This window comes from Pan paniscus, chromosome 3 (genome assembly GCF_029289425.2).
Source record: "Pan paniscus chromosome 3, NHGRI_mPanPan1-v2.0_pri, whole genome shotgun sequence".
Taxonomy (NCBI): domain Eukaryota; kingdom Metazoa; phylum Chordata; class Mammalia; order Primates; family Hominidae; genus Pan; species Pan paniscus.
The window spans coordinates 77761565-77775448 of record NC_073252.2 but is presented as its reverse complement, the minus strand read 5'-3'; the positions used below and the strand labels follow the sequence as shown (position 1 = coordinate 77775448).

General features: G+C 41.7%; 1 protein-coding gene across 2 annotated transcripts in view; it reads left to right on the top strand.

Annotated features, from left to right (window-relative positions):
* The first annotated feature begins 10588 nt into the window (after positions 1–10588).
* The window catches only part of SPATA18 (spermatogenesis associated 18), a 47570-nt gene continuing 44274 nt past the window's right edge, over positions 10589–13884 (top strand). The window contains exon 1 of one of the 2 annotated variants that reach the window (XM_003806451.4): positions 10589–11117. In XM_003806451.4, coding sequence (XP_003806499.3) covers positions 11031–11117 — 87 coding nt within the window. In that variant the 5' untranslated portion in view covers positions 10589–11030. The remainder of the gene's footprint in view (positions 11118–13884) is intronic. The other variant, XM_003806450.6, reaches the window with a different exon arrangement.

The following is a 13884-nucleotide window of genomic DNA, read 5'->3' as shown; positions in this document are numbered from 1 at the left end:
GTCTCTGTTTCCAGGATGTTACCTTGAACACCTTGTCATCCTGAGGGGAGGAATGCCAAGCCCCTATGACCTGAACAGCTTTCAAAAGGCACCACCACCCAATGCTGTTGCATTGGAGATTAAATTTCCGAACATGAATTTTTGGGGACACATTCACATCATAGAAGGAAATGATAGGTGATTAGCTATCACTATTCATGATTAGTTCTCATGAATAGGATTAGTGCCTTTATAAAATAGATCCAAGAGAATTGGTTTGTTTCTTCCACCATGTGAGGACTCAGTGACATCTATGAATCAGGAAACAGGCCTTCACCAGACACTAAATCTCTAAGCATGTTGATCTTGGACGTCCCAACCTCCAAAACTGTGAGAAATAAAGCTCTGTTGTTTATAAGCCACCAAGTCCATATTCTGTTATAGCAGCCCAAATGAACTAAGACAGATGTTTTTAAGGATCTTGAGATCACTCTGAATTTAGGATGAGCCCTTATCCTTATAAGAGGACAGGATGGCAACATACACTAAGATGATATGAACATAGAAGCAGAGATTGGAGTGATCACTCTACTAGGCAAGGAATACCAATAATTGCCAACCGCTACCAGAAGCTAAGAAAGAGGGATGGAGCAGATATACGCTTAGAGCCTCCAGAAGGCTCTGATTTCTTACTTCTAACCTCCAGAACTGTAAGACAACAAATTTCTGTTGTTTAAAGCCACCAAGTTTGTGTGTTACAAATACACACTTCAAGTTCAACACATGAAAAATTTGAACTCAAAACCTTTCTTCCCAATCTGGTCCTCCTGTGTTCCCTTAGTGAATGATATCACCATCTAGTCAGACACCTCAAAGTAGTTCTATACTATTTCTGGAATGATCTTTCTAAAATACAAATCTGATCATGTCACTCCTCACCCTCAAGCTTACCATACTCCAATACCTTTCATGATAAAATTTAAGCTCCTTATATTTGGTCCTTCACCAAATTTTGGTCCTTCACCAAAAGGTTAGAAACTTTTGGTCCTTCTGCCCCTTTCTAGCCTTGTTTCCTGCCTGTCCCACACACACATCCAACGTGACTACAGAGGAGTCAGGGAATCAGAGACAAAGTAATCTATCCCTTTATCCCTGTGCAATATTTGCAGCCCCCATCTGCTTGTCCGAACTCATCAAGTTCTTAATGGCTCTGTTCCTTTGCATACGTGGCTCTTTCTCCTTTTAATCTAGCTGTTCTCTACTTGTCCACTAAAACTCAGATCAAGGGATATCTTTTCTGAAAAGCCTTTCTTAAACCTTCTCCCAATCATACATTTCTGATTTGTGTGGACCTCTCTGTGATCCCCAAGCATGCTGCTATTGTCACATCACACTATACTGAAATTTATTTATTTGTCCATCTGTTTTAGTTATCTGTGAATCCATGCCTCTCCAGATTCTTCCCATTTTTCAGAACCAACCTCAGTCCTACCTCCTCCTGACAATCACAGCCAGTCCTTATTGCTCTTTCCTTTTAACTATTATTGCACTAATTTGCTGTAACACCCATTTGATACTTAGTGCAGTATCTTGTTACTTTACTTTTCATGTATATACAGTTTGCTTCTGATTAGACTGAGTTCCTTACAAAGCAGAGGTAATGTGTTATTATTTTCCATGTTGCTCTAAGTCCTGAACACATTAAGAACCAAGTATATAATACATACTTAATAGCTCTGATGAATATTAAATTAATTTTTTCTATTGGGTAAAAAATATTACTAGCATCTAAGTATCTCTGACATCGGTATCTAATGCTCACCATACCATACCCCAGAGAAGGCCACTAGACTAACCCTCATCTCTGTGTCTTCTAAGTGCTCTTTAAAAGGTCCAGTTCTGCCCCTTCCATACTTAACCTCTGTGACCTCCAATGTGATATAAAAGAGACCCAATCATACAGTTTTTCTATTTACAGCCCTTTGCTGCCTCCCCACTGCCTATGAAATAAAGATCAATTCCTTTAGCCTGATATATAAGACCCATCATAGTTGAAACCAGGACTATCTTTGCAGTCTTGTCTCTGATTCCCTGACTACTCTGTAGTCACATTGGACTACTATTTGTCATTTTCTGCCCCTCCATTCAATTTCATGCCTCTTTGCTATGATTCTTCCTGTTTCAAGTTGCTCTTCTTTTCCTGGTGAACGTCTCTCCATCCTTCCAAAACAGGCTCTAAACATTACCTTTCTATGACTTTCCCTGATCCTTTTTCAGAAGATGGGAAAGGAGGCAAAGGAGGAGTCATTGTTTCCGCAGAACGTTTATCTACTCTAACTGATAACATTGAAGTATGGTTGCTTTTCTCTTTCTTGAATAGATTATGAGATTCTAGGGAACAGAGACTGAGCTTAATTCTGCCCATGCTTAAGGCAGATGGTTGTGTCACACTAGAAATCCAGTAAGTGTTTATTAAAAGTGCTGAAAAGGATCTATTTCAACATCACTCATCCTAGGGACTATCTCGTGCTATCCCATATCCCTCTCCTGATGTGCTTAAGGACATCTTGCAAGGTAGACCATATCCACTGTGTCTCTGCAATAGCTTGATATGTCCTGAGCTTACTCCTCCTCGGGGGATTTTCACAGAACCATGACCTTGCCATTGCATTTAGCTAGCAGAGCTGAAAAGATGGAGGGTGAGGACACCTTCTTTTCTGAAAAACCTATGATGGAAACCTGGGTTGCGATAGGAAAAATATTTTGCAGCTCTCCAAAATCACACTACATCTACCTTGGGTTTTTTCTCCTTCTAATCTGTATTTGTTGCAAATGTTCTATAGTTTATTTAGGTGCTAAGGTGATACACTTGTGATATATTTAAAATTTCCTCTTGTTTTTATAGTTTAATCAATAGTGCACATGAAATAATTGTACAAAAAAATTCTGAACTGCTGCTCTGAGTGGGTAGTGCTCCTTGGTATGACACAGGAAACAGCATTCTTCCTTCTGTCAGTGGGGGAACCTGCCTCCCACTCAGTTCCCAATAAATTCATTTGTTCTCCAATGGGTGTTTTTTAGAAAATATTTTCCTTTCCCTTAATGTGGCAGAGAAAAGGACAAAACGGAACTCCTGAAAGGAGAATACAGAACACTCAGGTTAGAAAACACTTAAGTAGACAAAGAAGTGTTTTGCTACCTACAAGAACAAAGTGCCTCTGAGCACAAAGGGCCTAAGCAATACCTTGGATAAACATTGCATTTAAAGGCAACTTTATGCAAGTGGGTCAGCAAAGACTAAAAGATTTTCTTCAAATAGTAATACAGGCCCTGATCCAAAGACACAAGATCCAAACACAGACAGCAGAAGGACAAGAATACCGTGGCTCAGCCAGGAAAGGATGAGGAGTGCTTAAAAGAGCATCCAAGCCAAACACAAGGTTGTTCTTATCAGCCCCCTGGCTAAGGGTTAGCAACTGTCCTTAGTGAAGAAGACTTGAAATTAAGATGAAAATCCTACTGCGTAATATAATCCCCTGTAATTTATTGCATATATTTATGTTTGGTGTAGTGTGAACTAAATATACATAGCTCTCACTTCAGCTCTCACTTCAGGCAGTGGATTCAGCTCATCTTTTGTTGGCTTCTTAAAATACCCAATTAAAAATCTTTCAAGCTGACTGATGTAGGTAAAAATCCAGGGTAGACAAAATTAAAATCTATTCCAAGGCCGGGCACGGTGGCTCACGCCTGTAATCCCAGCACTTTGGGAGGACGAGGCGGGCGTATCACCTGAGGTCATGAGTTTGAAACCAGCCTGACCAACATGGAGAAACCCCATGTCTACTAAAAATATAAAATTAGCCGGGCGTAGTGGTGCATGCCTGTAATCTCAGCTACTCGAGAGGCTGAGGCAGGAGAATTGCTTGAACTCGAGAGATGGAGGTTGAGGTGAGCCAAGATGATGCCATTGCACCCCAGCCTGGGTGACGAGAGTGAAACCCCGTCTCAAAAACAAACAAAAACCCTATTCCATCTACGTACTTGACACATTATCCTTTCTAGAACAAATCACTCCTGGCTAGGTAGTAGAATTATGACACCGTAAGAACCACGAATTGGCTGTTAAAATTGCCTTCTATCTCAGTGGATTATGACATCAGATACAAAGCAGCCAATCACATCCTTTCCTTTCCAATCTGTTTCCTTTTCCTTCCTCCCTTCCTCCTCCTGGCCCCCAACTTGTTTCTTCTTTCTTATGTGCCAGTTGCTGTGCTGAGGATATGAAGCTAAATAAGCCTCTCTCCTTTTCTTCATGAAGCTCAAAAGCTTAGATAGGAAGCAAATAAATATAATATAGCATGATAATTGCAAGAATATTAACATGTCCAAAAGTTAAAGAGAGAAAGCATAAAGAAGAAAGTGATGAGCTCTGAGGGGTTGAGGTAATTAGGAAAAGTTTATCAGTTTAAGCTGGGTTTAAATTTGTTAAAAGTGCAACTATAGATAACTTCCTTGACTGGAGGTTAGAAATAGTAGTTATTCTAGCAAGCTGGCAGAATAAATTTTACTAAAAAAGGGAGCCCAACTTTTGGTGATTGGCTAATGCGCCCAAAATCAATGCTTGACCTAAGGTGAACTATGAACCAAAAATTGAAACAAAGATCAAGATTTGCTCAATCTTGAACCTAATCAGTATGGTAAAACAGTATTAAAGACTGTCAGAACTGCAGGGGATCTGGGAGCTCATCTATTCCATATTACTCATTTTATAGTTGAAAAAAATGTCTCCGAGTGATTAAAGATTTATATGAAGTCATAAGAATTCACTAATTGGCAGAGTGTGAGATAAAGCAACAGTGTTCATGTTTTGACTTTGCTGTTCTTTCAACTTCTCCCAAAATTGCTTAATTGGTAATGTCCTAAAATAATCAAATTAGGACAAAATTTGAGCATCAGAATATTCCCCAAAGAGAATCATTACTTATCTGGTATTTTCTGTCATATGTGAAAAAAACGAGGCTTATCAACTTTTATTTATTTATTTGAGACACAGTCTCCTCACTCTGTCACTCAAGACAAGAGTGCAGTGGCGCCATCTTGGCTTACTGCAACCTCCGCCTCTTGGGTTCAAGTAATTCTCATGCCTCAGCCTCCCGAATAGCTGGGACTACAGATGTGCACCACCTAATTTTTACATTTTTAGTAGAGACAGGGTTTTGCCATGTTGGCCAGGCTGGTTTCAAACTCCTGGCCTCAAGTAATATGCCTGTCTTGCCCTCTCAAAGTGCTGAGATTATAGGCATGAGCCACCACTCCCGGCCAAGACTTATCAACTTTTAAAATAGAATCTCAGCCATATTGACTACATGCTTATAATTTAACACACATGGACTCTTTAATTAGCAATATAAACTATTTGCACTCCAGGCTTTTGCTCTCTCTTAAATTGATTGCTATTTAGCACCCATCAAAAGCTCTGCAGAGGGGACCATCATTAACGGCATTTACGAAGACATCCACTTATTCCAACAGGTATGCAAGTTCTAAGCTTGTATCAAATAACATCACCTGAGAACTAAAAATGGAGTGTCAATTACTTGGCCTGCTCTTTGATGAACTGTTCTAGCATTACTCCTTCAGCATTGATCAAAGGTGGTTTCACAAAACAATAATATCAAGATTTTTTCTACATATTTTTTAAAAAGATTTATTAAGAGATCTTTCATCTAGGTTGTCCAATACTCTTTGGAAATCAGCAAACACATTTTAGATTGGTACCAATAAAATATGTTTTCATTGAAAGAGCTAGTATGTGTACTTTAAACATCAATCATTATCATAAAACTCATTTTCCTTTCTGCTTTGGCTTCCACTAAGCCCAGAAAAAAATATAAAATGACGCTCTTAGTACATGGGCATACATTTTGGGCATATTTGCTTTTTCCTTTAAAAATATTACTAATCTGACAGTATTTTCAAGTGTCTTACTATAAGCCATCTCAGATCCTTTTTTGGAAGTACTAGGGTAGGGAGGGTAAATAATGAATAAACATGTGAAACATTTCCTTTATTTTGATCATCAGGAGGAAGACCAACGCTTCTTATCATAAACACAAGTTCCTGCTATACACAACACATCCTTGAATTCTAGGGAAGCCAAGATGTACATGAAATGACTGCAGGTCTTAAAGGTCTTGAACCTAATTGTGGCACTGGGGCATATGTAGAGATAAATATCACGTAGCATATGCTAAGGTGATTTCGAAGATCTAGTCTATCTTAAGACACTGTAAGTCTAATTATTAAATGAGCAATACAGACATTTAGTCAAAGTGTGTTCTGTTTTGAAGGAGCTGCTTAAATATTGGTATTTTAGCCAATATTTTTCTTTCTGAGGGTTGTAAAATTTGGGGGTAACTGTATTAGTCCATTTTCATGCTGCTGATAAAGACATACCCAAGACTAGGCAATTTAAAAAAGAAAGAGGTTAAATTGACTTACAGTTCCACATGGCTGGGGATGCCTCACAATCCTGGCAGAAGGCAAGGAGGAGCAAGTCACATCTTACATGAATGGCAGCAGGCAGAGATAGCTTGTGCAGGAAAAGTCTCCTTTTTAAAAAACCACCAGATCTTGGGAGACTTATTCACTATCAGGAGAACAGCATAGGAAAGACCTGCCTCCATGGTTCAATTACCTCCCACTGGGTCCCTCCCACAACCTGTGGAAATTCAAGATGAGATTTGGGTGGGAACACAGCCAAACCATATCATTCTGCCCCCTGACCCCTCCCAAATCTCATGTTCTCACATTTCAAAAGCAATCATGCCTTCCCAACAGTTCCCCAAAGTCTTAACTCATTTCAGCATTAACTCAAAAGTCCACAGTCCAAAGTCCAAAGTCTCATCCTAGAGAAGGCAAGTCCCTTCCACCTATGAGCCTTTAAAATCAAAAGCAAGTTACACATTGTGCACATGTACCCTAGAACTTAAAGTATAATTAAAAAAATAAAAAATCAAATCAAATCAAAAGCAAGTTAGTTACTTCCTAGATACAATGGGGATACAGGCATTGGGTAAATACAGCCATTCCAAATGGGAGAAATTGGCCAAAACAAAGGGGCTACAGGCCCCATGCAAGTCTGAAATCCAGTGGGATAGTCAAATTTTTATTTATTTATTTATTTATTTATTTATTTATTTATTTATTTTTGGTGACAGAGTCTTGCTCTGTCACCCAGGCTGGAATGCAGTGGTGTGATCTCAGCTCACTGCAACCTCCATCTCCCAGGTTCAAGTGATTCTCCTGCCTCAGCCTCCTAAGTAGCTGGGATTACAGGCACCCGCCACCACACTCAAGTAGAGACAGGGTTTTGCCATGTTGGCCAGGCTGGTTTCAAACTCCTGACCTCAGGTGACCCACCCACCTCGGCCTCCCGAAGTGCTGGGATTACAGGTGTGTGTTATCGCATCTGGCCAGTCAAATCTTAAAGCTCCAAAATGATCTCCTTTGAGCCCATGTCTCACATCCAGGTCATGCTGATGCAACAGGTGGGTTCCCATGGTTTTGGGCAGCTCTGCCCCTGTGGCTTTGCAGGGTACAGCCTCCCTCTGGGCTGCCTTTACAGGCCAGTGTTGAGTGTCTGTGGCTTTTGCAGGCACACAGTACAAGCTTTCTGTGGATACACCATTCTAGGGTCTGGAGGACAGAGGCTTCTCACAGCTCCACTAGGCAGCACCCCAGTAGGGACTCTTTGTGGGGGTTCACAACCCACATTAACCTTCTGCACTGCCCTAGCAGAGGTTCTCCATGAGGGCCCCACCCCTGCAGCAAACTTTTGCCTGGGCATCTAGGTGTTTCCATACATCTTCTGAAATCTAGGCAGAGGTTCCCAAACCTCAACTCTTGACTTCTGTGTACTTGCAGGCTCAATACCACATGAAAGCTCCCAAGGCTTGAGGCTTGTACTCTCTGAAGCCATGGCCAGAGCTCTACATTGGCCCCTTTCAGCCATGGCTGGAGTGGCTGGGACGCAGGGCATCAAGTCCCTAGGCTGCCCTGAAGACATGCCCTGGAGATATTTTCACCATTGTCTTGGGGATTAACATCTGGCTCCTTGTTACTTATGCAAATTTCTGTAGCCCGCTTGAATTTCTCCTCTGAAAATGGGATTTTCTTTTATATTGCGTTGTCAGGCTGCAAATTTTCTGAACTTTTATGCTCTGCTTCCCTTTCAAAATGGAATGCCTTTAACAGCACCCAAGTCACCTCTTGAATGCTTTGCTACTTAGAAATTTCTTCTGCCAGATAACCTAAATCATCTCTCTCAAGTTCAAAGTTCCACAAATCTCTAGGTCGGGGCAAAATGCTGCCAGTCTCTTTGCTAAAACATAAAAAGAGTCACCTTTGCTCCAGTTCCCAACAAATTCCTCATTTCCATCTACCTCAGCCTGGATTTCATTGTCTATATCATTATCAGCATTTTGGTCAAAGCCATTTGACAAGACTCTAGGGAGTTCGAAACTTTCCTACATTTTCCTGTCTTCTTCAGAGTCCTCCAAACTGTTCCAACCTCTGCCTGTTACTCAGTTCCAAAAAGTTACTCAGTTCCTAAAGTGCTTCCACATTTTTGGATATATTTTCAGTGGCGCTGCAATCCCCATAAGAATTTACTGTATTAGTTGGTTTACAAGCTGCTGAGACGGGGCAATTTACAAGGGAAAGAGGTTGAATGGACTTACAGTTCCACATGGCGAGGGAGGCCTCACAATCATGGTGGGAGGCAAGGAGGAGCAAGTAACATCTTATATGGGTGGCAGCAAGCTTGTGCAGGGAAAATTCCCTTTTTCAAAACCACCAGATCTTATGAGACTTACTCACTATCACGAGAATAGTACAGGAAAGACCTGACTCCATGATTCAATTACCTCTCACTGGACCCCTCCCACAACACGTGGAATCCAAGATGAGATTTTGGCAAGGACTCAGCCAAACCATGTTAGTAACTGTTTGGGGTAACTTTTTTCTGAATAAATTTTCATACAAACAATTCATGTTCATGGTAGAAACTGGAAAAAATCAGAAAAATATAAAAGAGCAATTAAAATAACCCACAATTATACCTTGGGTTCACATTGTGTAATTTAACACAGTATATACAATTTAGTGTTCTGCCTTTTTCGTTATAGTGAAAATTTGTAGACAGTATATATTCTACAACAACAAGATTTTTATTGTGCAACATTTCATTGAATTATTTGCTTAACCATTACCCTATTGTTGGAGGTTTAGATTGTTTACAACTAGTTTTCTTTATTAAATATAAACTAATACTAATCCACATTCCTAATAATAGCAAATGTAGGTCAGTATTAGTTTATATTTAATAAACAGCAATTACTAGAGCAATTGCTACTGCATTTTGCCAAGCATTGTACTAAATACATGAATTATCTTACTAAGTTTCATAATAATCCTATGAGAGAATTATTTTCCTTTTACAGATGATGAAACCAAGGATTACAGGCTAATTAAGGTGCTCACAGCAAGGAAAAATCCTTTACCTCTAATTTAGCTGACATAAATGTTCCAATATGGTTTTTTATGAATAAGTAAATGGGACTGTTCAAAGATTTAGGTCCAAATTGAGAAATTTGAAGTTTTTCTCAATTCATTTTACATATATATATATGAAGTTGTTTAATGAATATTTAGCTGTTTTGTTGAGTGGGTATTTTTAACATTAGAAATTATTATTCTACTCCAATCAAATAACATGTTATACCCCTATAGTCCTTATTTTGTGGCCTACAGAAAATAGTAGGAACACAGGCTCCAAAACTGAGCCTTTCATTTTCATTAGCAGATAGTAAAGCCACTGTAATCAAGAGAAATAAAACATGAGAGGTGGTGAAAATTCTTGATTTTACAATACTTGAATATATGCAGTGTTCACAGATTTTCAAGTACCTACAGAGATGAAACTAAGTTAAACTAGCTAGCTAACCAGCTGAGGCTCTGCTCCCCACCGCTGTTTTAATGAATGCATAGGAATGATTTACAATCAGCACATTTTTTGATGGTATATAAAAGAGCTTGCTTCGAAAGCGCTTAAAGATGGTCGAAATGGTTTCCTAAGTAGTTGAACCTGTTTCTGTAGCAGAATACACACTTTTGAAATAGTGCCAAAGTAGGTCAAGAAAGTCCCAATTAGAGAATTCAGAATTAAATGAAGCTTTAGAGTGCTCAATAACTCTAAAAAAAAAAGTACTAAAATACATACTGCCAAATCTTATCCAAACCTGAGGGATTAACTTTAATTTGTGAACATCCTGGAGCTAAACTCTATTAACTTGGGTACCCACCCAGTGGGTCAAGGAACAAAGTAAAAGCTAGAAGTAAGAAGTACTGAAATTTTAGTTACAAGTTTCATACAGGTAAACCCAAGGCGCTACAAATGAAGAATTAAAGGAATGAAAGGCGAAAGAATAAAGGGGCCAAAGAGGTGATCTCCTGAGAGCCTAGCCCCAAACTTCTATAGAGACTTAACTTCTGCTTTTCTGGACACGCGTGGGCACCCAGAACCCCGAATGGGGAGGAATGCTCTAGACGCCCTGCTGCCCTCCAGCCCGCGCGGCGGCGCGTCTCAGTCCACCCCTGGGGCGCGCGGCTGTCACCCAGGGCGGGGCGGCGCGGGCGTTGCCACGACGCGGGCCGCGCGCGTCCCTGGCAGCCAACCCGTCCACGTCAAGGTTTGTTTAATAATCGCCAGGGTATCTATGGCCGGGCTCAGGCGGCTGCTGGGGAGCCAGGAGACCGCGCGGGACGGCGGATGAGGCGCGGCGGCTGCGGCCCAGGGCACCTCCCCTCTGGCTTCCCGAACCCGGCCAGGTCAGACCCGAGGGAGAGGATGGAAACACCTGCCGCGCTCTGAGCCCCCCAGAAGAGAACACCCTTCCCGCCATATCACCCCACGGTCCTGCGGAGGCCACCGCCTGGTCCCCCCAAGTCTCCATCGCGCAGCGTGGGGCCGAGAGGAATAGTGAGCGATGGCGGAAAACCTGAAAAGACTGGTCTCAAACGAAACTTTACGAACGTTGCAGGAAAAGCTAGACTTCTGGCTGAAGGAGTACAACGTGAGTCTGGGTGAAAAACCCCCGGGGTTCGCCCTCCCATAGGTTCCAGCACAGCCCTTGTCGGGGATTTCTTAGGGTTGGAGTTGGTGGCCACTTTGCAATGCCTCCGCGGTTGCGATTCCTAACCAGGATCTCAGCTTTCGACCGGGATCTCTGGGGAAGGAAGGACATGTGTGTACGTGCCCTTGTCTCCGAGCTTCGGGAGGCGGCGCGCAGGCGGCCTGCGGAGCGCAGCACTAGGCTGCGGAGACTGGAGAGTGCTTCCAATCAGTGGTAACTAAGGACGCCGGCGACCTAGCAATAGGGAAGCCCTGCTGTCCGCGGCTGGTCTGGTCATGCCCGCCACTCTTTCCCATCCCCCTTGCCAGCGCAATCCACACCGCCTGCTTCCCCAATCCCGAATTATTTTTTACTACAACCCTCTCCTGCCCAGGGTTTGTATCAGAATGGATTTGTATAAACACACACCCAGGAGTTATTTACCCAGAAATCAGCGAAACGGACACTTGTTAACGTTGCGGGTTTCACTTGCGTGCTGGTGGGCCTGGAAATTGAGGCACAGTTCCAACACCAGGGCGGATTCAGGCCTTTTTCCAGGCATTTGTGAGAAGCCAGTATTCTGTCACCAAACCCATGAGCACTTTTCAAATCTCATTAATCCCTACTCTCACCCTGCCTCCCCATAATTCCCCCCTTCCCCCAAATAGAACAGTGAGTGTTGAATTTGCTTTACATTCGGTCGGTCCGTCTTAAATAGGGATTTCCCCTCTTACATAATAAGTGGAGCGGTCAGGCAAAAGAACTGTGGACCGGAAATTAGCCCCCCCTTGTTTCTACATTTGGCTCTGCATAGAACTAGCTGAATGACGGAGTCAAATTATTTTACTTCTCTGGGTCTTAGTACCTCATCTGTGAAATAGCAGAGATTGGTCTAGATGATATGTAAATTTCCTGTTCAGATTTTAATTTTTTGAGCCTAGATTAGTTTGTTTCTGAGATCCTGCCTGTTATGAGGTCCTTAGGCTTCCCCATTCACCCTTTAACCAGTGCTCCTGAAGTGGAGGGGAGCTCAAAGAGCAGCTACAGCTTTCTCCTTAGCCTTCCTTTCTAGTGCTTCCTGTTCAGTCTCTTTGCTCCCTTTTAAAGAACAAGGGCTGACCATTCCTTCTCCATTAAGAATTCTGGAAAGTTAAAATGACCTCTTTATCATAAAAGACTTGGGTTCCCCCCAACTAATTTTAAAAGTACCTACTACTTAGTCTCAGGAGGTTGAGAATAAGAAATTCTAACATGTACACAGTATTTACCCCCTTTTTTTTGCCCAGTGGCCTAACTAAACTCTGAATTTTAAAAAAACATGTTGTTTGTCACAATGTTTATTACAAATAACACTAGGATTTGTCTGGAACTAATAAACAATTATTTTAGAAACTCCCTGTAAGTGATGAGAAGTGCCTAGTTTATTACATTTTCCTGTCTTGATAACATCCCATTCTCTGCTCTCATTAAAACCATTTCCATCCAGCTGTTCCCTTCATCTCTCTACAGTAGAGGCTGCACTCACAGCCACCAGTGTTTTTCATACCTTGTGGCCACTCCCCGGGTTCCATCATTTCTCTTGAGTTTGCAGGCATCATTATCACATTGGAATGTTGACACCTGTATTCTTCCCCCTCCACTCCTGCTTCATCTGTTACAAGTATGCTGATGAATCTTATTTCTATAGGATGTGTTCCCATCTGAGCTCTCACTTCTCCAACTGCCCATTGGACATCTTTCAATAGTGAATGCTATTGAAATGCTCAAAATGCTCAAAGTCAAATCTGTCCAAAATGGAATTTAGCCTCTCCCATGCCCCAACCACAGGTCTCATTTTTCTAAGTCGTCTTCATCATTATATACTCCACTCCCTTTTCACCATCATAATCTGTTGGTTCTAACTTCAAAGTTCATACGGAATCTAAACACTTTTCACCACCCCCACTGCTACCACCCTTCTCCATCCTTGAACATCTTTCACCTGGATTATTACAAAAATAACAACCTGAAGAGATACTTCTAAATGTCAAGTCAGATCAAGTTACTCTTTTTGCAAGACACTCCAAATTTCCTATTTCAGTCAGAAGAAGCCAAAGCTCCTACAATGACCTTCAAAATCCTACACAGTTGTGCCCATTTAAGCTCTTTAACCTTATCTGTTACTCTCTCCCTTGCTCAGCCCACTCCAGCAGTACCAGCTTTCTTGCTCGTCCTAGAGCAATGCTGTCCAATAGAACTTTCTATGATGATGGACAGGTTCTATATCTGCATTGTCCAATAAGGTGACTATTGGGCACTTGAAATGTGGCAAGTACACACTGAAGAACAGAATTTTTAATTTGACTTAAGTCCAATTTAAATTCAGATAGCCACATGCAGCTCATGGCTGCTGTCTCAGACAGCACAGTTCTAGAGATGTGGACATGCTTCTGCTTCAGGGCATTTTGCACTCACTGTTTTCTCTGCCTGAAAAACTTTTCACCTGTTGATATTTGAGTGAGATAGTAACATCCTCACTTTCTTAGGAGAGCTTTATTTCTTAGAAAGGGTAGCAACCTGCAGGCTGGGAAGCAGGCCCCTGCTGAAACCAGAGGCAGGCACTTGGAAGTAGGAAAGGTAAGGCAGGAATTAATGATGAACGAGTTGGCCACATGTAAACATATTCAACAGGTAATATTCACGAAGGGGGAACGCTCACAAGCATAGTAAGCAAACATGCATGTTACGT